This window comes from Cetorhinus maximus, chromosome 12 (genome assembly GCF_964194155.1).
Source record: "Cetorhinus maximus chromosome 12, sCetMax3.hap1.1, whole genome shotgun sequence".
Lineage (NCBI taxonomy): Eukaryota > Metazoa > Chordata > Chondrichthyes > Lamniformes > Cetorhinidae > Cetorhinus > Cetorhinus maximus.
Window position 1 is genome coordinate 30956203 of NC_135890.1, and position 27131 is coordinate 30983333.

A 27131-nucleotide genomic window follows, 5' to 3' on the forward strand; every position below is an offset into this window, starting at 1 on the left:
AAACTACTTGTCTTCAAACAATGAAGAGATTGACAAAATGGAGCTAATGTTGTCCCATTAATAAATACTAAAAAGCTGAATAAATATTAGGATTGAAAAACAGGATTAAGGTAAGAAACAAAGATTTTAATAGACATTCCACGTTTGGAATTGGCAAACAAAATTCAATGTGAGCAAGTGCAAAGTGAGGAGATCAAGGAAAAGAATTCATCATTTCTGATAAAAGGTGACAGATCTGAAAATTTAACTCTCTCTACCGATGTTACCAGACCTGAAATATTTCCAGCATTTTCTGTTATTATTTCAGATTTCCAGCATCCACAGTATTTTGCTTTTGTGAAGTCAGTATTTTCCAGTGTAAAAAACTCAGTTTCTATTAGCTCAAGTATTTGATACTAGGTATCAGATAGATAATACTTTGCTGCACTTCCACTAGTGCCAATATGTCTTCAGTTCTGGTCACAATATTACAATGCAACATTACAGCAGATGGGGATGAAGTAGTGAATGGGGTTTGTGAGCTATTCAACCAAGAAATAATACAAAGCAAGATCAAGAAAAAAAAAACACTTAACTTTACAGTACCAATGTGTTAGTTTGTAAGATACATCATAGGAAAATGATCTGGGGATATTGGTAGCCAGATCGTTGAACCATCTGCAATGTACAGCAGCAGACAAAAGGCAAAATTGAATGTGCTATACAGCTCAACACCATTACTTCATCCCCATCTGCCATAATGTTCCAGTTCTGGTCACAATATGAGGGTATACTGACCAGTAAAAGAGTAACAAAGGACTATCCATATGAAATCTGCCTAACTTTCACATTTTGCATGATTCACCTTTGAGAAAAAGCAGTGAAAAACTTTGCAGTACATTATGCTGGTAAGGAAATAGGTGAAAATATCCACGATAAAAGGAGACGATGTGGTCTACAGATAGAATCTTACAGAAGGGGGGCATTCAGTCCATTGTGCCTCTGCCAGCTCCTTTGAAAGAGCTGTCCAACATAGTCCCACATCTCAGTTCCTCCCCCCAGAACTCTAATCAGCTCTCTTTAAATCATGCTCAATTGTCTTTCGTTTTAAGTCCCAGATTTTCTTATATGTACTTACTTTTTCTGTACACTGGCTTTTTTTTTGTAGTTCTACTTGATTCCTCAGTTTACAAGATATTTTCTCACCTCTTTCAATCGGCATAAAATGCTGAAATTATTTTTAAATACCAGAATTGCTATGAAACCTCTTTTGATTGGTATTGAGCATAGAAAAGTCAGACTAAGTAGATTACCTGTTTTATAGCTTGTTGCAACTTGTCCAGATTGATTTCTCTGGCTTCCTTTAGTAATGTCGTTTCATCCATCTTGAGCATGGAGACTCTGTACTGACACAGTTCCACAACTACCACATCTGGTTGTACTTCTTTAATAGTCTAAAACAGAATACAAAATGATAAACACCATGCTTACAACAGGACGAAGTTATTAACATGGGTTCACTTTCTCGAAGGAGAACCAAATGGATTCCATGAGCCGCTCTAAATGAAATGTGTTAACAGAACGGCTACCGAATTTGCTTTCATTCAGTCATGGTATTTCAAGAAAAAGTGTTAAAAGTGCTCAGGTATTTTGATTTGAAAGGCATCATAAATATTCATGTATCTATTTGTGATGAGAATTTTACATCAGTGTGCAGTTCCTATCAACGTTTTTGACACTGTCACAAATCCTCAGGTCCACAACTGTGATGTAAATTGCCTAATGTGAACTCATTACATGGCAATAACACACCTACTAGTGATGGCACTGTATCATCTTAGTCTTACATTTCCTAGTTCATCAACCTGTGCTATAGACTACATTGGATATCAACTAAGTGTGCAACTAGTTTCATTATATATCTAGAAAACGGATTATAAACCACAATTGTAGTAATACAGATGTTCAGAATAATTTGATTCATCCTTTACTTGTACCCATTGTAAAAATCTGCTTTCCAACTTAATGAGAAGGAACCTTTCCAGCTTTGTGTCAATGCACACTGAATAGGTGCCTGGAGCTGCTGTTGTGTTATATTCTTTCCCAGTGGCCACATTGCATGCAAGAGCTTGAATTTTGAGTGTTGGCAGGTTATTAAACCACAATGCATATCAGCTGATCCCAAACCTGTCCTCAGCCAGCATCCACTTCCAGCAGGTACTGCTCCAATAAAGAGCAGGGAACCAAAATGATTTCCCCCACTCTATTTTGGGTCAATTATAATACTTCTATTCAGATGATCAGAACAAGAGCATTTTAAAAAAAAATCTGAAGCGATGTAAAACTCCATCAGCTGTGATCAACTAACTCAGCAGCTAATTGCATTTATGGCCGAATCAATTTGTGCAGTGATAATACAAATAGCAGGAAGCTACTTATCCAAATAGGCCAGGAAACACACAAAACTATTTGGGTAACTGAATGATTTCAAGGAATGATCATATACTAATTTAGTACTATGTGCACTGCACAGCATAATAAAATGATAAATAATAATCAGGAAGACATTGAGAGCCATAACTAGTTTAGATAGACTTCATTCTGCTTAATAGGAGCAAAAATTATTTGGGTTAATGATCTATACAAATCTTCAAACAAATTGCACTCCTTCCATCCTTCCTGTCCCAACTGATTCTTCAGCACTACTAACTCCTTTTAAAACTAGTCAGTTTGAAGAAGTACTTTCTAACAAGCTAAGGCAGTACCACACTACCATACTTAACAGTAAACAGCTCTACAATGACAAACAACATTTCCTGATCTTGCTAAATTTATTGCAGTGGAAGTGCATACTGCATAAGTAACACAGAACTCCCAAAAAAAGAGTCTTGTCATAAACACTGGTATCGTACAAGTTTAATTTCAAGAATAATCATCACTAACAAACATATAGGATTTTAATATGTGGCCACACCTCTGACTTGAATTAACTTTGGCTATCCTCAAACAAAATAAATTACATTTTTATACGAAGTACATCATTGACTAGAAATTGTGGGTACTGAAGTATGACTGCAATCCCTCCAGCCCACAACACAAACACTCATCTCAAAATTGGTTTTTGATCAAGAAGTTGTTTTACGCTAAATTAGATCATTCACAATCATGTTGCACACCTACAAGAGTCAAAATTCTATTGCTTCAGTATTTATCCTTTGTTTAAATTCTTTAGATAAACTCAGACAATTTTGTTTCCGCAAAATTTCCATTTTTACCTTTACAACATCTTTTCTGCTACTTTCACTAAAGTGGGCTGTGCCAACTAGGTACACCTTACAGCCATCTTCTGTGCCAAGTTCAGTGACAGTGTCTGGTAGATTTGGTTTCCCTTGTCTTTTTCGCATCTTCATTTCCCACAGAAGTTTAAAAGCATCTTCATCTGCTGTAAGTAAATATGTTACAGAAATTTATCCATCACACTGGCACAGGATAGCAAAATTGTAACTGAGCTGCATTAAGATGAGTGCCTACTGCAGTCTCAAATAGCCAATTGTAGGAGATTGCACAAGTTTCCTGAAACTTCCTTACAAGGTGAATGACACACATTGCTTTAAGAGCTCAGCTCATTACTCAGAAGTTTACATGTTGTTATTAGTTTTTTTTTCTTTTATTTTCACATTATTTTAAAATGTTTTCTAATTGACCTTGAAAGCCACAATAGACTTAGCGGGGACTTCAGTCCAAGTTCACTGTTTTCACGCACAACAAAGCTGTGCAAACTTTTTTTTAAAAGCAACAGTATGTCAATAGTTGTTAGAGCAAATCCAGTTTAATTTTTTAATTAAACTTAGAAATACATGCTTGAAAAGTAGTGACTTGTTTAAGAGTTACCAATAAAGGTGTCTGCAGTCATTAGGCTGCAAAAGAATGGATGTAGGTCTAAGTCTCAAAATCAAAGTGCATGAATCAACATCTAATGGGGCCTGGATTTATAATTGCCTAATCTCTGTTACTTCTATCTCATTTACAAAACAAGCTTGCAGCAAAATCAACATTATTTTTACCAATTTGTTAATTTGAACCTGGTAAAGGACGGAGAGGGACAAGTAGTAAAACTCTGCTTTCTGTTTCTATCTAAAAAGGTTGATGTGGGAAGAAGCAACATATACTTCATTTTCCTGAAACTATAAATGGTGACAAACATATCACAGCCCCACCAGCTGTACCTTCCTCAGTCATTTGACCGACTTATGGAAAAAAATATGGCTCATCTACATTGAAGTTTGTCAAAATAATCCTTTCTGAAGGCAATTTTGCCAGTGTAAAACAGAAACGTCAAATCTTGACATACATGAGGTGCATTAACAACATAAAAGGGGAGAACTTCAACACTTTTTAATAAGAGGACATTTTTATGGTTGTTTAGTAATTCAATTTCCCAAATACTTACTTGAAAAGTGTCAATTAAAATTCTAAACACAACCCATGTGTTAAAAAGGGAAATAGTTATCCAATACTTCCTAACTCGGGTCATTCCTGATGAGCAGATTGAACCAAACAGAAATTTGATCCAGATTATATTTTATGAGGACTACTTGCTGATGGGTCCTTAGCTAAAATTGGTCGAGCACTTTCCTGCCAAACCAGAATGATAGGTCTTTCTGGTAAATGAAATAAAAATTTCCAAATCAGTAATAGTTCTTTAAGCTAAATTGCTCTTGCAGAGGGGCAGGATGGACTTGATGGGCCGAATGAGTACAGCAAAGGAGATGGTTATTCTATGATTCTACACTTAGGTGAAATTGAGATATCAGGGTGAAGGGCTAAAATCCAGAGAAATCATCAACATTGAAAAGAGGAAAGGAGATGAAATAAATGAGGAAATGGTAATTCTAACAGAAGGACAGAAAGGGACACAATTAAAAAACAGACCATGATCTTAGGACACTGGAATATCCTCATGGGAAATGGTACTGTTTACGAGATGACTAGAACACTGACACAGGTGACATCGCTGTTACCCTAACTTTACTGTAATTTTTTTAAAGAAACTAAATATGAAAGACTTACACAAGTTTTGCTGAATATCTGACATATTCTGTGGATCATCATCAGATACTGCTGGGGGTGTCAGGCTTGCCTCTGCCTAAGGACAAAAACACAGAGCTAACAGTGTTATCTTAAGTTCTTTAAGTTTCTGAAAGCAGTACATAAAACTTTGTCTCGTTAAACGCAGATGTTTTGCCATCAGTGCCATATTAGAATCAAATATTAATAGTTACATCATTTGCAATATTTGTTTTTGTTTCAATATTCATGATGTCTGAGTCTGATTTCAAAGGCAGTAATAGTCATTTTCTGAACATTTGCTGGTCACTCATCTCAAATGTAAACTATTTTCACCACTTACCATGCTTTTATTGATTATTAGTGAGTTGTATACCACCATATTATTGATAACAGATATCAATGACACACTAAAGGTAAACTTAGTGAGATTTGATTGCCGATTCAGGGCTTCATGATACACAAATACGCATTGGAGAATCATGTGTTAAAGTCATTGCACCCAATTCGTAACTTTCCAGTTATTGATTTTAATGACAAAGGAATCAAGAGCACTTTGAACCAGAGCTCTCAATTCTTTGATTGAATGAAATCCTATACAGGAAGAACAGAGAAAGATTGACCTGTATACATCCTATAATGCACTGTTTTTTTAAAATAACAATGTGTTCCAGAACCAACCAGGGAACAGGCTATTTTAGACCTAGTAATGTAATGAGACAGGATTAATTAATGACCTCATGGCAATGATCTCTAGGGAAGAGTGGTCATAACATGATAGAATTTCACATTAAAGTTTGAAGGTTAGAAATTTGGGTCTGAAACTGTTGTCATCAACTTAAATAAAAGGCAATTACAAGGGTATGAAGGAAGAAATGGCTAAAGTGGACTGGGAAATAGGTTAAAAGGTAAGATGGCAGAGAAGCAACTGTAGACATTTAAGGAGAGATTTAATGACTCTCAAAGATATATTACATTGATAAAGAAAGACGCTATGAGGAGGATGCACAGTCTGTGGCTGAGGAAGTTAAGGATGTGCCAAATTGAAAGAAGCGACAAACAATGCTGCAAAGATGAGTGGTAGGCCAGAAGATTGGGAAAGTTTTAGAAACCAGCAAAGGAGGACTAAAAGAATAACAAAGAAGAAACTAGAGTGAGAGAGAAAACTAACAAGGAATATAAAAACAGTACAAACTTCGACATGTACGTAAGAAGGAAGAGAGTCGCTAAATTAAGTGTTTGTCCCTTAGAGGGCAAGACTGGGGAATTAATGGGAAACAAGGAAATGGCAGAGACTTTGAACAGGTATTTTGTATCTGTCTTCACAGCAGATGACACAAAGCATCCCACAAATAGTAGAAAATCAAAAGACAAAAGGGAGGGAGGATTTAAAACAATCACTCGAGAAAAAGTACTAAACAAAAAAAACTATGGGATTAATGGCTGATAATCCCTTGGACCTGATAGCCTGCATCCTAGCATCTCAAAAGAAGTGGCTATAGAGATAGTGGGTGCACTGGTTGTGATCTTCCAAAATTCCCTAGATTCTGGAAAGGTCCCAGCAGACTGGAAAACTGCAAACGTAACACTATTTAAGGGGAGAAATAGAAAACAGGGAAATATAGGCTAGTTAGTCTAGCATCTGTCATTAGGAAAGTGCTAGAATCTATCATTAAAGGAGGTAGTAGCAGGACATGTAGAAAATCATAATATAATCAGACAGGGAAATCATGTTTGACACATTTATTAGATTTCTTTGAGGATGTAACAAGCAGGGTGGATATAAGGGTACCAGTATATGTAGTGTATTTGAATTTCTAAAAGGCATTTGATAAGGTGTCACATAAAAGCTTACTGCACAAGATAAGAGCTCTTGGAGTTGGGGGTGATAAACCAACTTACTAACAGGAGAGAGAGATGGGCTAAATGGATAATTTTCAGGGTGGCAAATTGTAACTAGTGGAGTGCCACAGGGATCAATGCTGGGGCCCCAACTATTTATGATCTATATTAATGACTTGGGTGAAGGGACAGACTGTATTGTAGCTAAATTTGCTGATGATACAAAGATAGGTAAGAAAACAAGTTATGAGAAAGACCCAAACAGTCTGCAAAGGAACATTAGATAGGTTGTGAGCGGACAAAAATTTGGCAGATGGAGTATAATGCGGGTAAATGTTGTCCACTTTGGCAGTAAGAATAGAGAAACAAAATATTATTTAAATAGAAAGACACTTCAGGATACTGTGGTACTGAGGGCTGTGTGTATCCTTGTACAGGAATCACAAAAAGTTAGCATGGAGGTACAGAAAGTAATTAGCAAGACAAATAGACTGTTGGCCTTTATTGCAAGGGGGATGGAATATAAAAGTAGGGAAGTCTTACTACAACTGTACAGAGCATTGGTGAGACCACACCTAGAATACTGTATACAGTTTACTTGAGGGATATACTTGCATTGGAAGCAGTTCAGAGAAGGTTCACCAGGCTGATTCCTGGAGTAGAATCATAGAATTATTGTAGCACAGAAGGCAGCCATTCAGCCTGTCATGTAAGTGCAAGCCCTTAAGGAACAGCAATTCCCCACTGTCACTCCCCTACCTTTTCCCCGTAGCCCTGCAAATATTTCCTTTTCATATAATGATCCAATTCCCTTTTGAAAACCTCTATGCCCTGTCCTCCATCATACTCTCAGTGCATTCCAGATGACTGGGTTGTCTTATGAGGAAAGGCTGAATAGGTTGGGCCTATATTCATTGGAGTTAGAAGAAAGAGGTGAACTTATTGAAACTTTGAGGGTGCTTGATAGGGTACATGCTGAGAGGATGTTTCACCTTGTGGGGTAACCTAGAACTAGGGGACAGTTTAGAAATAAGCGGTCTCCCATTTAAGATGGAGAAGAGGAAGAATTTCTTCAAGGGTTGTTAGTCTTTAGAATTCTCTTCCACAGGGAGCAGTTGAGGCTGGATCATTGAATATATTTTTGATCTACAAGGGAGTCAGGTGGAATTAAGGTCACAATCAGATCAGCCATGATCTTATTGAATGGCAGAGGTGGCTTGAGGGGCTGAATTACCTACTCCTTTCCTATTTCTTGTTATCTTATGATCAATTTTCTACTCCCTAACTCAAGAACAAATGTAATACCTCTGCTATTTGCTTTCCTGAGATCAACTAAAAGACTGAGGATACATGTCCTGGCTGCTATGATTCAGTTACTGGTAAACTCAGCCATTGGGGGCCTCACGAAGTAAAATATATATTAAAAAGAACCTTTACATCCACCTCTCCCTCATTATTTCTCCCATTGTAAGCAAGGAGGTATTGCATTTTGTCTCTCCTGTACCAATTTCTCAGTGAACTTTGTTCTTGTTATCAGAAGAAATTGGTGTTTAACTGAGTAGAAAAGATGACAGAAAAGTACGAGGCTTGAGCCAGGCATCAAATATATCTAAAGAATGCATCAAGGGAGAAAAACATTGCATAACGGTTCTTAGATCAATTTCCAGATTAACAGAAATAACTGATTTAATATAGAAGCAGGCTAATGATTTTGTTATGCCTAGGATACAGGAATTCATCCTCCTACATCAGCTAAATTAAAAAGATAAAAGCTTCTTGCTGTTGGGTTTTTTCACATTAATTAGTATATCAAGGGGGCAAGAGGAATCAGCCTTGTATAGCCAGCCTGAAATTCAGAACCCGTCCATCTAAAATTACATAAATAGTTCTCAAGAAACAAAGGCTTCTTTTAAAAAAAAGAATTCTCTATTTTTTTTTTAAACCACAAATTAATTAAACCAACCCACCTCCTTTTGGTCTTCCTCCATCCCCGAATTACTCTTCACAAAGGGAGTCAACAAGAATCTGTTGGTCAGGACACCAAAAGTTAAGTTAGCACGTTAGAACATAAGAAATAGGATGAGAAGTGAGCCATACGGTTGCTTGAGATTGTTCCGCTGCTTTCCCATCTGCTCCCCATATCCTTTTGATTCTCTTAGGAACCAAAAATCTGTCAATTTCAGCCTTGAATACAATTTCCGAGAACCCACAGGTCTTTGCGGTAGAGAATTCCAAAGATTCATAACCCTCAGTGAAAATATTTCTACTCATTTCAGTCTGAAAAGACTGTGTCCTTATCTTGAGGCTATGTGCATTGGTTCTAGATTCTCCAGCCAGGAGAAATAGCCTCTCAACTAAACACTGCAGCAGTCTGGAGTGAAAAAAATTCAATTGATTTGTGTAATTGCAATAATTTAATTCGTTTATGAAAAAGTTTTCAAATGTTGCACTTGAAAACACAGGAAAAATGTTCAATATTAAGAAAGTGAAATCTAATATCTACTAATTCTATGCATGAAGTAATTGGTAGTTTTTGAAACATCAACTCTTTCTATCATACGCCACCCAGGAACTTAGTTTTAGCAGGATGCCAAATAATTAAGCACTTAATTTAAATAAGACATTTAGTGACAACACAGCTAGAAGGGAACTGATGGATTCATAAATAGACTGGATTCATAAACAGGCAGAATTCATCAGAATAAAGTACTGAAAGGGGTTTTGAAAACCTTACACAACTCCATTTAAGTATACAACTTAGCATTCAATGAGAGTTTGGCTAATACAATGTGTTGGATATATCATTGTTCATCTCAGAATGTTAATATAGCTGAGTCTAATGGAATAAAAGTTTACTGTGTTTGCTGTAATGAATGTAAGTTTGGGCTAAAAAGCTTCATTTATACATGTGATCTAGAGTCCTGAATATGTTGCTTCCTAATTGCTATAAAAGGCTGTGGAATGGCAGGACAGGCAGGCATAAGTCATTATTCATGTAGAAACCACTTTTATAGGTGGTTGTAGGTTTGTGGTATGCAAAGCAATTTCAAGTTCAAGAGCAGAAAGAATCCTCAAGGTTTACTTTGGGTTACTCCCACTGATGTGCACTGAATAAGTCAGAGAAAGAGATTAGCATTATCAATGCACGGTTGGAAGGATGGTGCAGGTTGGGGTGGGAGTGGTGATCCTGCACCTAAACTGGAAAAGCACTCATCATTATATTGGAAAATAGCAAATGTAACTCCTTTATTCAAAAAGGGAAGATGACAAAAGCAGGAAACGACAGGCCATTTAGCCTAACATCTGTCACTGGGAAAAAGTTAGAAGCTATTAAAGATGTTCTAGCAGGGTTCTTAGAAAAATCCAAGACAATCAGGTAGAGTCAATATGGTTTTGCAAAAGGGAAATCATGTTTAACCAATTTATTGGACTTCTTTGAAGAAGTCACATGTGCTGTGGATACAATGTATGTACTTAGATTTCCAGAAGGCATTTGATAAAGTGACGCATCAAAGGTTATTTAAGAAAATAAAAGGGCATGGTGTAAGGGGTAACATATTGGCATGTACAGAAGATTGGGTAACTAACAGGAAACAGAGTTGGCATAAATGGGTCTTTTTCTGGCTGGCAAGATGTGACAAGTGGTGTGCCACAGGGATCAGTGCAGGGGCCTCAACTTTTTACAATTTATATAAATGACTTGGATGAAGGGACCGAAGGAACGGTTGCTAAATTTGCTGACGACACAAAGATAGGTAGGAAAGTAAATTGCGAAGAGGATGCAAGGAGGCTACAAAGTGACATAGATAGGCTAAGTGAGTGGGCAAAGATCTGACAAATGGAGGAGTATAACGTAGGCAAATGTGAAATTGTTAATTCTGTCAGGAAGAATAAAAATAATCTAAGCGGTGAGAGATTGCAGATTTCTGAGATTCAGAGAGATCTGGGTGTCCTAGTGCATGAATCACAGAAGGTTCATATGCAGGTAATTAGGAAAATTAATAGAATGTTATAATTTATTGAGAGGGGAATGGATTACAAAAGTAGGAAGGTTATGCTTCAATTGTACAGGGCTTTGACGAGGCCATATCTGGGATATCGTGTACAGTATTGGTCTCATTTAAAGAAGATGTAAATGCGTTAGCAGTTCAAAGAAGGTTTACTAGACTAATACCAGGAATGGGTAGGTTGTCTTATGAGGAAAGGCTGGACAGATTAGGCTTGTATCCACTGGAGTTTAGAAGAGTAACCTTTATGATCCTGAGGGGTCTTGACAGGGTGGATGTGGAGGGGATGTTTCCTATTGTGGGAGAATCTAGTACTAGGGGTCACTGTTTGAAAATAAGGGGTCGCTCATTTAAGACAGACGAGGAGAAATTTTTTCTCAGAGGGTTGGGAGTCTTTGGGAACACTTCCTCAAAAGGCGGTGGAAGCAGAGTCTTTGAATATTTTTAAGGCAGAGCTAGATAGATTCTTGATTAACAAGGGGGTGAAAGGTTATCAGGTTTAGGCAGGAATGTGGGGTTGAGGTTACATTCAGATCACCCATGATCTCATTGAATGACGGAGCGGGTTTGAGGGGCCGAGTGCCAACTCCTTCTCCTAATTTGTATGTTCGTATGTATGTATCTCTCTGAAAATGGTGAATATAGCCCAGCGGGAAAAACGTAAACTAGTCTGGGGAAGATGGGGGGGGTGGGGAGAAATCCAAACTAAAGCAAAAGAGAAAGGCCAACAGGACATAGCGACAGAGTGGGGTTGCTAACCCAAATAACTGTTCTAGACACAAATGCACATAGCTTAAGTATAAAGTAGGCAAGCTAAAAAGCACAAATTCATCTTAATGGTTATGATGTGGTAGCACTAGAGATACCTGGCTTCAAACTGCTCATCAAGGAGCTAAATTTGCCAATGAGAACACAAGAAATAGTAGACAACTATATGAATCCAGCCTGCCATTCAACATGATCATGGATGATCTTGCTTGTACTCCACTTGGCTGCCTGCTCTCCATATCCTTCAATCCCCTAGAGATCAAATATCTGTCTATCCCAGCTTTGAATATACTCAACTTTTGGAGCATCCACAATCCTCTGGGGTAGAGAATTCCAAAGATTTACAATCCTTTCAGTGAAGAAATTTCTCAACTCAGTCCTAAACGATCAGAGACTATGCTTCCTTTTTCTAGATTCCCAGCCAAGGGAATCAACCTCAGTCTTCCCTGTCAAACCCTTCCTGAATCTTGAATGTTTCAATGGGATCACTTCTCATTCTTCTAAACTCCAGAGATGCTAGGTCCAATTTACTCAGCCTCTCATTCCAGGAATGAATCTAGTGAACCTTTTCTTCCTCCATGGCTAGTATATCCTTCCTTCAGTATGGAGATAGGGAGAAACTGCGCACAGTAGGTGTGGTCTCACCAATGTCCTATACAATTGTAGCAAGACCTCCGTGTTCTTCTACTCCGGTTGTCTTGCAATAAAGGCCAACATGCCATTTGCCTTAATTGCTTGTTGTACCTACACGATAACATTTAGTGTTTCTTGTACGAGTACACCCAAGTTCCTCTGAACATCAGCATTTAGAAGTTTCATGCCTTTAAAAATTCTTCTTTTCTACACTTTCCCATATTATACTCCATCTGCCACCTTGCTCCCCATTCAATTAACCTGTAAATATCTTTGCCATCTATGTCCCCCTCACAGCTTACATTCCCACCTAGCTTTGTACTGTCAGCAAACCTAGATGCACAACTATTGGTATCTTCACCTAAGTCAATATAGACTGTAAATAGCTGAAGCCCCAACACTGATCCTTGCAGCACTCCACTAGTTACAGCCTGTCATCTTGAAAATGTCCTGTTTACCCTACTCACTGCTTTGTCTGTTAACAATCCTCCATCCATGCTAATATATTATCCCTAACTCCATGTGCCCTTAACTTGTCTATTAACCTTTTGTGTGGCACCTTATCGAATGCCTCTTGGAAATCCAAGTATACATCTAGTGGATCCCTTTCATCTACCCTACTAGTTTCATCTTAAAAAAATGCTAATACGTGTGAAACTTGATTTCCCTTTTGAAAAGACACATTGACTTTGTCTGATCACATTATGATTTTTCTAAGCGCGTTAAGACTTTCTTAATAATAGATTCCAACGACTGATGTCAGGAACTTGGCCTGTGTTTCCTTATCTTCACTCCCCCTGCTTTCTTGAATAGTGGCACTCCATTGCTCACTTCCAATCCACTGGGACCGTTCTAGAATCTAGGAAATTCTGGAAAATCATGACGAGTGCATCCACTATCTATGGGCTATAGAATCTTTAGAAAGGATACTGAAATTGGGAAAGGAAGAATATCAATATACATAATTACAGCAGTAAGGATGATCAGGCAGACACCATAGGCAGAGTTAAATAACAGCATGGGTGTAAGACTCAGAGTTGTCTACAGACCTACTGGTAAGACTGATATAGTGGGGATGTATAAATACAGAAACCAGGGAAGCTTGCAAAAAAGGAACAATGTGGTTAGCATAGCTCAAGTTGTAAAGATCATGAATTTCTTGACTTAAATGGGAATGTTTTGAAACAGGCAAGGGAACAGGCCACATTAGAATTACCTTTAAAGAAAAAATAAAAATGGTCACATGTTACTTGGAAAACAAAAATCTAATGGGGTAGAGGAGCAGAGAAATCTGGGGAATACAAATATATAAATCGTTAAATATAGTGACACAGATAATTGCAGCCACAAGGCAAGCCAAGCACCAGGGTTCATTTCCAGAGGGATATATTTGAAAAATAGTGACGTTATGCTAAACTTATATTGAACCTTGATTAGACCATGCTTGGAGTACTGTCTACAGACTGGTTGGCATATTATAAAAAGGATATAGGAGGCACTGAAGAGGGTAATTTTTTTTCCCCCCGACAAGGATGAACTGCAAGGTTATACTAATCAAGAATGGATGAACAGACTGGGTCTCTTTTCTCTCGAAGAAAGCAGGCTGAAGGGGATGCTAATGGAGTCTTTAAAATTATGAAAGGTTTTAGTAGAATTGACACAATTTCCACTTATGGGGAAGAACAAAACAGGAAGCCATCAACTTAAGATAGTCAAAAAAAAAATCAAACAGCAAATTCAGAAGGAACTTCTTTACTCTAAGTTGTCGTGAATGTTAAACTCGCTACCACAGGGAGTGGCTGATGTGAATAGCATCGATGTATTTAAGGGGGGGCCAGATAAGTGCATGAGGGAGATGGAAAGAGGGGGTTACGCTGAAAGAATTAGATGGAGAATGATGGAAAGGGGAGCAGGAGTCGCACAAACACCAGCATGGCCTGTTTCTATACTGTATATTCTAAGAATGTTATTCAATGTAGTTGTCCAGAGCCTTGGCCAGCTGGCCACCACACCTCAGAAATTATATATTGATTTTAGAGGAGATAGAAGGTGCAGTGCAGCTTCATCAGAATTATATCGGATTTTAAAGCATTTAATTATCAGCAAAGGTTCACACATGAAGTGTGTTCTAATCTAAATGTTTAAATGAAGAAGGAAATTATTTGATACGATACAAACAAAGCGCTAATGGCACAAAAGAGAATAGGGAGACAATCTTAAAATTAGAGCTAGGCCAAACAGCAGTGAAACCAGGAAACTGCTTTTTGCCCCAATTAAAATTTTCATGACTAAAAGATAAAGTTTTATTAAGTAAAATCATAAGATCATAAGGAATAGGGGGAGTAGGCCATTCGGTCATTTGAGCCTGCTCCACCATTCAATAAGATCATGGCTGATCTGATTGTGGTCTTAACAGAATAATCAATAACCTCTTGTTAAAGGAGCTTCTAGGGGACAGCAATCATAACATGATAGAAATTCACATTCAGTTTGAAGAAGAGAAGTGCAACTCTAAGACTAGTGCTTTAAACCTAGGTTAAAGTATCTGTAAAGATATGAAGGCGGAGGGAGCTGGCTAAAGTAAACTGGGAAACTAGATTGAAAGACAGGATAGTAGAGATGCACTCGCATACTTTTAAGGAAATATTTAATACTCTCAGTAAAGATTTATCCTAGTGAAAAAGACAGACTGAGAAGGATGCATCACCTGTGGCTAAATAAGGAAGTTAAGGCTTGTGTCAAATTGAAAGAAACACCGTACAAATCTGCAGATTAGTGGTAGATCAGGAAATTGGACAGATTTTGAGAACCAAAAAATGACTTAAAAAAAATAAAAAGGGAGAAAGAGAGTACGAGAGAAAGCTAGTTAGTAATGTATAAACCTGTACTATCTTTTTTGTATAAGTATTTAAATAGGTAAAAATGACTAAAGCTAGTGTTGGTCCTCTGGATAAAAACAAAATATTACTGATGCTGGAAATCTGAAACAAAAACAGGAAATGCTGGAAAAACTCAGCAGATCTAGCACCATCTGTGGAGAGAGAAACAGAGTTAACGTTTTGAGTCCATATGACCCTTTTTCAGAACTGAAGAGAAGTGGAAATGTGATGAAATTTATACTGTTTAAGGGGGGTGGGGCAGGTGGAGCTGGATAGAAGGCCAGCGATAGGTGGGGACAAAGGAGGGATTGGCAAAGATGTCATGAACTGAATGACAAAGGGAGTGTTAATGGTAGTGGTTAGTGATAAAAAAAATGGTACTAATAGTGGCATAAAGGTAAGAAAGCAGAACGTGATTATAGCAGAACAAGGGTAGCACCGTGTGAAAGAATAACATGGAATAAATAACAGAAGGTCCTGTGGTGGATGGGGGTGGGGGTGAGGGCGAGGGTGTGGTGGTGGGGGAAAAAAAAGGTAGAAAATGGGATAATAAAGGGGATAAAACCACAGATAAAATGAATAAAAATGAAATGTGGATAAAAAACAAAAATGAATGTAGAAAAAAGGAGATTAAAAAAGGGGGTGAGGATGGAGGAGAGTGTTCATGGTCTGAAGTTATTGAACTCAATGTTTAGGTCCAGAAGGCTGTAAAGTGCCTAACCGGAACATGAGGTGATGTTCCTCCAGTTTGCGTTGGGCTTCACTGGAACATTGCAGCAGGCCAAAATATTGAGGAAGGTTCATACGGACTTGAAACGTTAACTCTGTTTCTCTCTCCACAGATGCTGCTAGATCTGCTGAGTTTTTCCAGCATTTTCTGTTTTTGGTCCCCTGGAGTCTGGGGAATTGATAATGGAAAACAAGGAAATGGCAGAGATCTGTAGAAGACTTAGAAAACTTACTAAAGATACTTGAAAATCAAGAGGTGAAAGGGAGGGACAAACTTAAAACAATCACCACCAGGGAAAAGGTGCTCAAAAAACTATTAAACCTAAAGGCTGACAAGTCCCTAGGACCAAATGGCCTGCATCCGAGGGTCTTAAAAGAAGTGGCTACAGATAGTAGAGGCGTGTGTTACAATCTTTCAAAATTCCTTAGATTCTGGAAAGGTTCCACGGAAAATTGCAGATGTAACATCTTTACCCAAGAAAGGAGAGAGAGAAAAAGGAGAGAGACAAAAAGGAAATTATTAGGCCAGTTAGCCTAACATCTGTCATAGGGAAATTGTTAGAAACCATTATTAAGGAAGTTATAGCAGGATGCTTAGAAAATCAGGCAGAGTCAACATGGTTTTGTGAAAGTTAGTGTTTAATTTATTGAAATTTTTTTGAGGAAGTAACTGGCAAGGTGGATGAAGGGGAGCCCGTAGGTGTGGTGTACTTGGATTTCCAAAGGGCAATTGATAAGGTACCACATCAAAGGTTACAACACAAGATAAGAACATATGGTGTAGGGGGTACACATTAGCATGGATAAAGGATTAGTTCGCTAACAGGAGGCAGAGGGTAAGGGTAAATGGGTCATTTTCAGGTTGGCAAGCTGTTGCTAGTGGACTGCCACAGGGATCAGTGCTGCGGCCTCAACTCTTTACAATCTATATCAATGACTTGGGTGAACAGACTGAATGTATGGTAGCTAAATTTGCTGATGACACCAAGATAGGTAGAAAAGTACATTGTCAAGAGGAGATAGAGAATCTGCAAAGGGATATAGATAGGTTAAGTGAGTGGGCAGAAATTTGGCAGATGGGAGTATAATGTGAGAAAACGTGAACTTGTTCATTTTGGCAGGAAGGCTAGAAAAGCTGTATACTATTTAAATGGAGACTGCAGAACTTGTGGGACAGAGGGATTTGGGTGTACTGGTACACAAGTCACAAAATGTTAGCATGTAGGTATATCAAGTGATTAGGAAGGCAAATGGAATGTTGCCATTACTGCAAGGAGAATGGAATATAAAAGTAGGGAAGTTTTATTGTAGCTGTACAAGGCTTTGATGAGACTACATCTGGAGTACTGTGTATAGTTTTGATCTCCTTATTTGGAAAAGGATATCACTTTATTGAAAGCAGTTCAAAAAAGGCTCACTCAACTCATTCCTGGGACGAAGGGCTTATCTTATGAAGAAAGTCTGAACAGGTTGGTCCAATACTCATTGGAGTTAAGAAGAAAGAGGTGATCTTATTGAAACATGAGGGGATTTGATAGGGTGAAAATTTCCTTATGCGGGAGACTAGAACTAGGGAACACAGTTTAAGAATAAGAAGTCTTCCTTTTAAGATGGCGATGAGGAGAATTTTTTTCACTGAGTCTGTGGAAGTTTCTTCCCCAGAAATCAGTGGAGGCTGGGTCATTGAATTTATTCAAGTCCGAGTTAGATAGATTTTTGATAGACAAGGGAGTCGAGGGTTATTGGGGCAGACAGGAAAGTGAAGTTGGGACCACAACCAGATCAGCCATGATCTTATCAAATGGCAGAGCAGGCTAGAAGGGCCGAATAGCCTTCTCCTGCTAAGTACCATGTTCCACTTTCCTGATGGTCCTCCTTAACTCAACTCCCTTATAGATCAAAAATCTGTCTAACTCAGCCTTGAATATATTAAATAAACCTGCCTCCGCTGCTCTCTGCGGAAGAGAATTCTAAAGACTAACAAACCCCGAGAGGAGAAATTCTTCCTCACCTTAGTCTTAAGTGGGAGTCCATTATTTTTAAACTGTGCCCCCAGTTCTAGATTCCCCCAAAAGTGGGAGCATCCCCATAGCAATGACCCTGAGAAGCCCCCTTACAGACTTGCATATTTTAATAAGATCACTGCTGATTCCTTCTAAACTCCAATGACAATTGGTTCAACCTTTCCTCATAAGGCAATCCCTTCGTCCCAGAAATGAGCATGATGAACCTTCTCTGAACTGCTGCCACTGTAAGTATATCCCTCCTTAAGTAAGGAGACCAAAACTGTATACTCTAGGTGTGGTCTCACCATTGCTATGTGTAGCTGTAGCAAGGCTTCTCCTCTTTCATATGCCATTCCCCTTGCAATAAAGGCCAATATTTCATTTGCCTTCCCAATTACTTACTGTACCTGCATGCCACAAGGATACCCAGATCCCTTTTGCACCACAACATTCTGCAGTCTCTTGCTATTTAAATAATATTCTGCTTTTCTGTTTTTCATGCCAAAGTGGACAACCTCACACATTGTACTCCATCGCCAAATTTTTGTCCATTCATTTAATCTATCCATCTATATCCCTTTGTAGAGTCTCTATCCTCCTCGCAACTTGCTTTCCTACCTTTGTATTGTCAGCAAATTTGGCTACAAAGTCAGTCCCTTCATCCAAGGCATTAATATAGATCGTAAATATCTATATTAAATAATTGAGGTCCCCAGCACTGATCCCTGTAGCGCTCCACTAGTTAGTTTGCCAACCTGAAAATGTCCCATTAGTCCTGTTTACCTCTGTTTCCTGCTAGCTATCTAATCCTCCTGACAGCACAAGCTTTTGTGTAGTAACTTTTAAATGTGGCACCTCATCTAAGGCCTTTTGGAAATCCAAATGCATTACATCTGGTTTTCCTTTATCCACTCTGCTTGTTATATCCCAAAGAACTCTAATAAATTTGTCAAACATATGTAAGTGTATGAAAGGATATAGAGAAAAGGCTGGTAAATGGTATATAGTTCAGATCATCCACAATCTAATAGGAGGGCCAAACAAGTCTGAGGGACTGAAAGGGAAAGATGATACACAATGACATTTAGTAACTTATTGCAATTTATTTATGTTAAATGCTTATGAGTTCACTTCCTTCTAGAGGTATGATTGCACCTAATATTAAAACTCAAAAATCTAAGGAAATAAATTTAAACAGCTAAAGTGACAAAATTACTGAAATGCTCTGGGTCACCAGCAATACCGTCCATAGAATGCTTGGTGGTTCAAACACAAATACAAGGCATAAACAGAGCATAATTTAGCCAAAGAATAGATGATGGTAAATCACAATAGTGAAACTCCAAGTGTTTGAGATAAACATCAGAACTTTCATGACTGAATTTTAAAAAAAAAAATTTAGTGACATCTCACCATTCATGGTGAGGATGTGTGTTTAAAATTGATTTTCTTACCACTGCTTTGTAACAGATTCTCCATTTCACAGGTTTTATAATGCCATTTACAGGCGATAAATAGTGTCATGTGAATTGGTGTTACTGAATGAAATGTTGACTGGGTATCACAAAGCATTACCAGGCTATTTTAATCATTTACATGAAAATTCACGTTCTCAGATTTTGAAAGACTGACAATGCATTGCACATGAGTAATCCAACTGAAGACGTTAAACAACAAAAGCAAGGGTTGGGACTGGCCACTGCCTGTAGTTAACTGACAACTATCTAGTGTTAACCAGATTGAAATTTGTAAAATGAAATGATATGCAAACTTTTCTAACAGTAGATTTGATCTATGCAGCCCCCACTTTGCATAATTAATTAATTGGTGTACAAATAGTTGATAACAGTACTTCAGCAGTTTTGTCACTTTAGCTGTTTAAATATTTGTTCTCTTGCAAGTGAAATTTTATCAGCAGAACTTAATGGTTGGGAAATTTCTTGCAATAGCTCCGGGATCAATGGCAATGATTTGCCCAAATTGAGGTGCAAATCCCCTTTATGAGTAAATTGGGTTTTCATTACACTTCTGGTGAAATAACACCAGTGGCGCAGATTGACAGGCCCTCAACCGTGTCCGACCGATCTCCCCTCACCCCTTCCTACCAAAACCATGATAGGGTCCGCCTTGTCCTAACATTTCACCTCACCGCTTCCTCTGCCATTTCCGCCAACCAAACACATCTTCCCCTCACTGCCCCCATCAGCATCTGTAGGGACTGTTTCCCCCCAACACCCTGGTCCACTTCTCCATCACCCCCAACTCTCCTCATCCCCTTCCCATGCAATACCTGCCCCTTTATCTCGAGACTAAACACAGACTAGGTGACCGCATTGTGGAACACCTTTGCTCAATCCGCAAGCTTGACCCAGACCATCCTGTCACTTGCCATTTCAGTTCACCATCTTGCTCTAATGCCCAAATCTCCATCCATGGTCTGCTGCAATGTTCCAGTGAAGCAAAATGGAGGAACAGCACCTCATCTTTCGATTAGGCTCTTCACAGCCTTCTGGATTTTACATTGAGTTCAACAACTTCAGACCATGAACTCTCCCCTCCATCTTGACCCTTTTTTAATCCAATTTTTTCCCCTAACACTTCCCACCCCCCTCCCACAGGGCCATCTGTCACTTATTCTTATGTTTTGCTTTTACAGAGCACTGACACTTGTTCTACTATTATCACATTCTGCTTTATTACCTTTATCCCACTGTCAGCACCTTTAGTCTTCAACACTAACTTTAACACTCCCTTTGTCTTGAGTCCATGATATCTTTGTCAAGTCTCTCCTTAGCTCCCACCTACCCCTGGCCTTCTATTTTGCTCTATCCCCTCTTAAACAGTTTAAAATCCATCACATTTCTCCTCTCTTTAGCTATGAAGAGTCATATGGACTCGAAACATTAACTCTGTTTCTCTCTGCACAGATGCTGCCAGACCTGAGTTTTTCCAGCATTTTCTGTTTTTATTTAAAAACAATTATATATGGAAAGACTACTTACCACCCCTAGCACACGCTGTCCGCTTCACGTGCTGCACTGATGCCGCAGGAACAAATAAACACCAATTGCAATATGATGCTGAAGCCTCATCACCTTGGGAACCACCATCAGTGTTATTCTGTAACTAAAACAAGTTGAATAAAATTCTAAACTTTACAAATGAGATTATTCTTTAATCTCTTCAATCGCACCTCACAATAAAATGTAACCTACAGGTCCACCAACACTCTTTCATTAAGTATAATGCTTACAGGCGCATTTGAAATCTCCTAGTATCCCAACTGAAGGCTCGCAACCTCATGCGTTTTCTCTGGTTCTATCCGACAAAATAAAGGGAGTGCTATGGAGAAAGTTACTTATGAATACCAGAACAAACTCCATTTGTACAATGCCTTTTACAACCCTTGGATGTTTGAAAGCACTTCAAAGCCAATGAAGTACTTTGAAGTAGTTAATGTTATAGGGCGAATGTGGCATTTATATGGGGCAAATTTGTCCACAGCAACATTTCACAAATGCAAATGAGATAATTGGCTTTGTCTGTTTTAGTGATGCTGCCTGAGGGATACTGGGAAAATAAACTCTGTTGCTCTTCCTTAAATAGCACCATGTGTAGATAGAGCCTCACTAACATCACATCTGAAATATGGCAGGTTCAACAATGTAGCACTTCCTCAGAACTGCTCTGGTATCAGCCTGGATTGTGAGCTCAAAGCTCTAGAATGGAGCTTGAACTCGTGATCCAGGTGGACTATCTTAGCACTAAAGGTGAACTCCAATTCTCCACAATAACACAATTTTGAGTGTCCTTATGCTCAACTGCGCAGGGAAGAATTGAATTGGACAGAAGATGTCTGAATATCAACTTTTATGCAGCATGGAGTCTGACTTCTCTCTAATGGCTTCCAATAAACGAGTCAATTTGAACAGAACAAATATGATTAATTGAATTTAAATTCAACCAGCTACCATGGTGGGATTTGAATCCATGTTCCCAGAGCAATAGCCCGGGCCTCTGGATTACTAGTCCGTGATGTTACCACTGCACCATCTCCCCCTTGAGGGAAGGGATCATAAACAGTGCTATCAAGCAGCGCTTGCTTAGAAATAACCTGCTCACTGTCACTCAGTTTGGGTTCCGCCAGGATCACAACTCCTGACCTCATTATAGCCTTGGTTCAAACATGCACAAGAGCTGAACTCCAGAAGCGAGGTGAAAGTGACTGCCCTTGACATCAAGGCAGCATTTGATTGCATGTGGCACCAAGGAGCCCCAGCAAAACTGGAGTCAATGGGAATCAGGGGGAAAAACTCTCCACTGGCTGGAGTCATACCTAGCACAAAGGAGGATGGGTGTTGGAGATCAATCATCTCAGTTCCAGGACATCACTGCAGGAGTTCCTCAGGATAGTGACACCGGCCCAATCATCTTCTGCTGCTTCATCAATGACTTTCCTTCCATCATAAGGTCAGAAATGAGGATGTCCGATAATGATTGCGCAGTGTTCAGCACCATTTGCCACTATTCAGATACTGACGCAGTCCATGTCCAAATGCAGCAAGACCTGGACAACATCCAGGCTTGGACTGACAAGTGCCAGGCAATGACCACCTCCAACAAAAGAGAATCTAACCATTGCCCTTTGACATTCAATGGCATTCCCATCACTGAATCCACCAGTATCAACATACTGCAGGTTACCACTGAAACTGAACTACAAAATAAATACTGTGGTTACAAGAGCAGGTCAGAGGCTGGGAATCCTGTGGTGAGTAACTCACATCCCGACTCCCCAAAGCCTGTCCACCACCTACAAGGAGTGTGATGGAATATTCTCTCCTCTTGCCTGGAGGGCTGCAGCTCCAAAAACACTCAAGAAGCTTGACACCATCCAGGAAAAAGCTGCCCACTTGATTAGTATCCCATCTACAAACATTCAGTCCCTCCACCACCAACGCACAGTGGCAGCAGTGTGTACCATCTACAAGATGCAGTGCAGGAACTCACCAAGGGTCCTTAGACAGCCCCTTCCTGCTACCATCTAGAAGAACAAGGGCAGATCCATGAGAACACCACCACCTGGAAGTTCCTCTCCAAGCCACACCCCATCCTGACTTGGAAATATATCAGCGTTCCTTCACTGTCGCTGGGTCAATATCCTGGAATTCCCTCCCAAACAGCAGAGTGTACCTACGCCACATGGGCTGCAGCACTTCAAGAAGGCAGCTCATCATCACCTTCTCAAGGGCAATTAGGGATGGACAATAAATGCTCATCTAGCCAGCAACATCCACATCCCATGAATGATAAAAAAGAAACAGATGTTAAAAATACCTGTGACAAATAAAATTTAAATAGTTGTTTCAAGCTCTGAATGAGTGGTCAAACATATATGCAATTAAATCAAAAACATGCTAGCGCTTGATTTGAATGATTCAGTCACTCTCAGGCACCTGGCCAGATACAAGAGCCCACATCGCGGCTCATTGTCTGCAATATGCACAGTTAAATGTAAAAACCCAAAAGTCGCAGTCAGTGATTCCACACTTATCCAGAGGACGCACCATTGAGGTCCCCCAGTATGCAATTGCTTATAAATCATTGAACTAATAAGAGCTTCCGCCCTTATGCTCTTAGTCTTGCTGTAATTTGCTGTCAGTTTCAGCGAAGTAATAATGGCAAACGTTCACAGTTTCGCCGTGATTACTACTGCAAAGTCTGGTCAAGTATCTCTCTGAGAATCTTGCCATTGAAATACATGAAGCAGATGAAGTTACAATGATAGATACGCACTAAACTTGTCAGAAAATGTTTGGGTGTGTCCATTCCAGTGCAAATAAAAATTTTAACAATGTGTTAATTGTTATTACTGACAACCTTTATAGAATTGAATTTGCATTTTTACAAGTGTGCTGCCACATTCCTTTAGATTTAAAAACGTAAATAAATTTAAAAACTTTTTCTGTCTTTTGCCTCTATCTTAATTCAATCTTTCTATCCTTCTCTATTTTGCTTTTTGTACTTAATTGGGTATTGAGTTAACGATTCTAACTGACACTTGCTGGATCAGTCTCTGCAGTGCTCATTAATAATGCTTCTAATCTGATTGGTTAAGGTGAATCACAGTTGTTTGCCCTGTTCACACAGGCCCCAGATCTCCTGCAGACAGTTCCATGGTAAAAGGGGCTTTTGATCACATGTTCCAATGCAAAAGCCCAGAGAAAGTACTTGGGCAAGTGCAAGTCTGATGAAAGACTGGTGCCATTTGTTCATCATCGAGTCAAAATACAGTACAAGGTCAATAATCTGTGTTGATTGTATTTGAATTTTTTAAATCTCCATATATATTATGGCAGAAAGAAGATAACACCAAACTAAATTCAAAAAAGCTTGCAAAAAAAATTCTCTCAATTTCCCCAATCTTTGTGGGTTTCATTAGTTCCTGTCAGGTTCTATGCCTGCCAAAAAAGTGCATTTCAGTACATATATGTACACTGGTCTATTATAAACTGGCCTCCTACAGGGTTGGTAGAATAAGGAGTGTCATGTCGTGCATATGGAAGTCATGGGCCTGTTTGAACATCAATTTGTAGTATAAATGGCATAGAAGTAACTTTTGGCGTTCCAGTTCCTTGACAATGACTGCGTTTTGTTTAAAATAGGGCAGATGCATTCAAGTTTCCAGAATAGTCTTTATTTGACATATAACAGGAGGTACATTAAGGAAATACTTCCATTGAAGCTGAGGCTGCCAGTGTGATTATGTCCTATTTGCAATGGTCAGAACACCAGCAATTATTGGAATCAAACCTTGTAGGCACAACTCCTCCCAAGTTCTGCCTTTAAATAAGTTTCTCTTAATATAGGCTCGTGCACGATCACTAATTAGGTTAGCTTGTCCAAATTCAAGCTCAACAAAGAGATCTGGAGTAGGAGGGGAGCTGGGGCCATTCAGGGACCACAAAGGGGATCTACATATGGGGGCTGAGAGAATGGCTGCAGTATTAAATGGGCACTTTGCATCTGTTTTTACTAAGGAAGATGTTACCAAATAATAGCAAAATAATTTGCAGAGCTACAAGGAAAAGGCAGGAGTAGCATTAGGTGAATTGCTCTTGCAGGGAGCCAGCACAGACACGACAGGCCGAATGGCTTCCTTCTGTGCTCTAACCATTCTATGATCTGGCTATCAGGTACTTGGAACTGTTGTCATGCATAATCTTCAAGATTTAACAATACTATTACAAGTCCTGATAAAAAGAGTGGATTCAAAGTAAATATTCATTGCACAACTTATTGTGCTGCTGCATGCTTGGGAGAAGTAGGTGTTGTGCAAGAATAGTAAAAATAAATACATCATAAAAGGAAATCCAGTAAGTAGAATAGTATATGCAGTAACAATTTGTGCTTAGAACAAGGGTCATTATAACTGAAGAGAAAAGCTGCCATTTCTACCATGAAAACAATATAAGGAGCCCCATGAAATTGTGTCATCGCAGGCGGGTGAACGTGAAAGTATAGATCGGAAATATTGTTACTTTTTGCCCGGTTATAAAGTTAGTTATCTTGTAACAACACTACTTTATAGCGATTTTCTATTTTGGGGAGATGTGACGTTACAATAATCCCCAAAAGTGTGCGAGGCACTTCCACAATATTGCTTATATGACAATAACCTCTTAAAGCATTCCCATCACTTTTTTTTTAATGGACACTTTTTAAAGTCTATAAAAAGTTTCACAGACATGGCATCACACTATGATGCTTACTAACTTGAAAGTCCATAAAACAAACTTAAGTTGTTAGGTTACTCAAGGAATTCGTAGCAACGTAGACCTGAATCAAAACTGCATCCCACCATATGGCAGTGATGTTCCTCGTAAACTAAACAGACAGTGAACTTATCGATTCCACTACTAAAATCGAAACAACAGAACAGCTCGAAAAGCAACTCACCTTCGCCAGTCAGGATGCACAGACAGACTAAAGACTTGAAGAGACTGAGTCACAAAGAAAGTCCAACTGCAGCCCAGTCAGTAATGCTGAACATGACGGGCGGAGAGTCAGCAGTGCACACGGCATCCTGGGACATGGAGTTCCGCCCACCTGCCGGCAGCATGTCAGCGACGACCACTGACATCACAGAGAACTACAACACCCAGAAGTCAGCGCGGTTGCCGCACATGCGCAGCGGCCTCGCACCGCTCACCTCAGTGAGTCTAGGCCTCGGGCCCTCCCGTCCGTCCATGCGCTTACTCATCACTCGCGAGAGATACAGAGAGGAATAAAAAGTAAAGTCTACCTTTTATACTGCCGTCGATAGAGTCCTCAGTGGTAGCTGAGGCGCCGGAACGGTGCGGAGATTTGTGATGCCGGAGCCAGTGTCCATCGGTGGCAGTGGAAGTAGGACGGGGAGGTCCGAGCGGGAACAAGAGCGCGCGCTCCCTGCCAAGTGGCCAGAGCCGGCACGCGACCCCACTCGAATGTGACGTCACCGGAAGCTCGCACGCTGTGGACCGAAGATGTTCTTGACAGTCCCAACTTTTTAACATCAAGTCAGCTTGTTATGTGTGTTTTGAGGAAGTGATTTAAGCAAAATAACTTGGGTTGAATTGATTATTTACTCCACCCTCATGAGCAGTAATCAACTATTGTTCTGATGGAAGGTCATCCACCTGAAATATTTGACTCCCATTTCTCTCTCCACAGATGCTGCCTGACCTGCTGAGAATTTCCAGTATTTTCTGCTTTAATACCAAACACACAATTGAGACATGTTTTATCTTTAAACAAGGAAAGCGAAACTGTCTTGGATTTCTCCCCCACCCAAATTCTCCCATCCTGTCTTTCAGTTTCTGCGCCTTTCACTGTTGTCCATCCAATTCCCCTTCCCTTACACTGTATTGCCATCCATTTGTTTTCCCTCCCTCTCCCTTCCTCCCTCTCCCTTCAGCACTGCTTCTACCAGAATCCTGGTGCTTCAACTGATTCTGGTTGCATTAAAAAAAAAGGGAGTCAGTCAGCCTAAGATGGGGAACCTTTAGACACAATAATCTGGAACAAAATTAATTATGTAAGAAGGTTATAAATAGCGACAATATATAATTTGACCATTTGAACCTATTCTGTCATGCATTAAGATTATGGCTGATCTACCTCAGCTTCACTTTCCCTTGGGAAAATATGGGTTAATTAATAAAAGTCAGCATGGATTTGTT

General features: G+C 39.3%; 1 protein-coding gene across 5 annotated transcripts in view; it reads right to left on the reverse strand.

Moving 5' to 3' along the window:
* trabd (TraB domain containing) overlaps positions 1-27131 on the reverse strand; it is a 48332-nt gene extending 21201 nt beyond the window's left edge. Inside the window, exons 1-6 of one of the 5 annotated variants that reach the window (XM_078553312.1) lie at positions 26216-27131; positions 20913-21030; positions 8856-8913; positions 5050-5125; positions 3255-3421; positions 1293-1433 (exon numbers count right to left, since the gene is read on the reverse strand). In XM_078553312.1, the coding sequence (XP_078409438.1) occupies positions 1293-1433; positions 3255-3421; positions 5050-5125; positions 8856-8876 (405 nt within the window). In that variant the 5' untranslated portion in view covers positions 8877-8913; positions 20913-21030; positions 26216-27131. Of the gene's footprint in view, positions 1-1292; positions 1434-3254; positions 3422-5049; positions 5126-8855; positions 8914-20912; positions 21059-25869; positions 25986-26215 lie in introns of those variants that run through there. The other 4 variants (XM_078553314.1, XM_078553309.1, XM_078553313.1 and 1 more) reach the window with 4 other exon arrangements.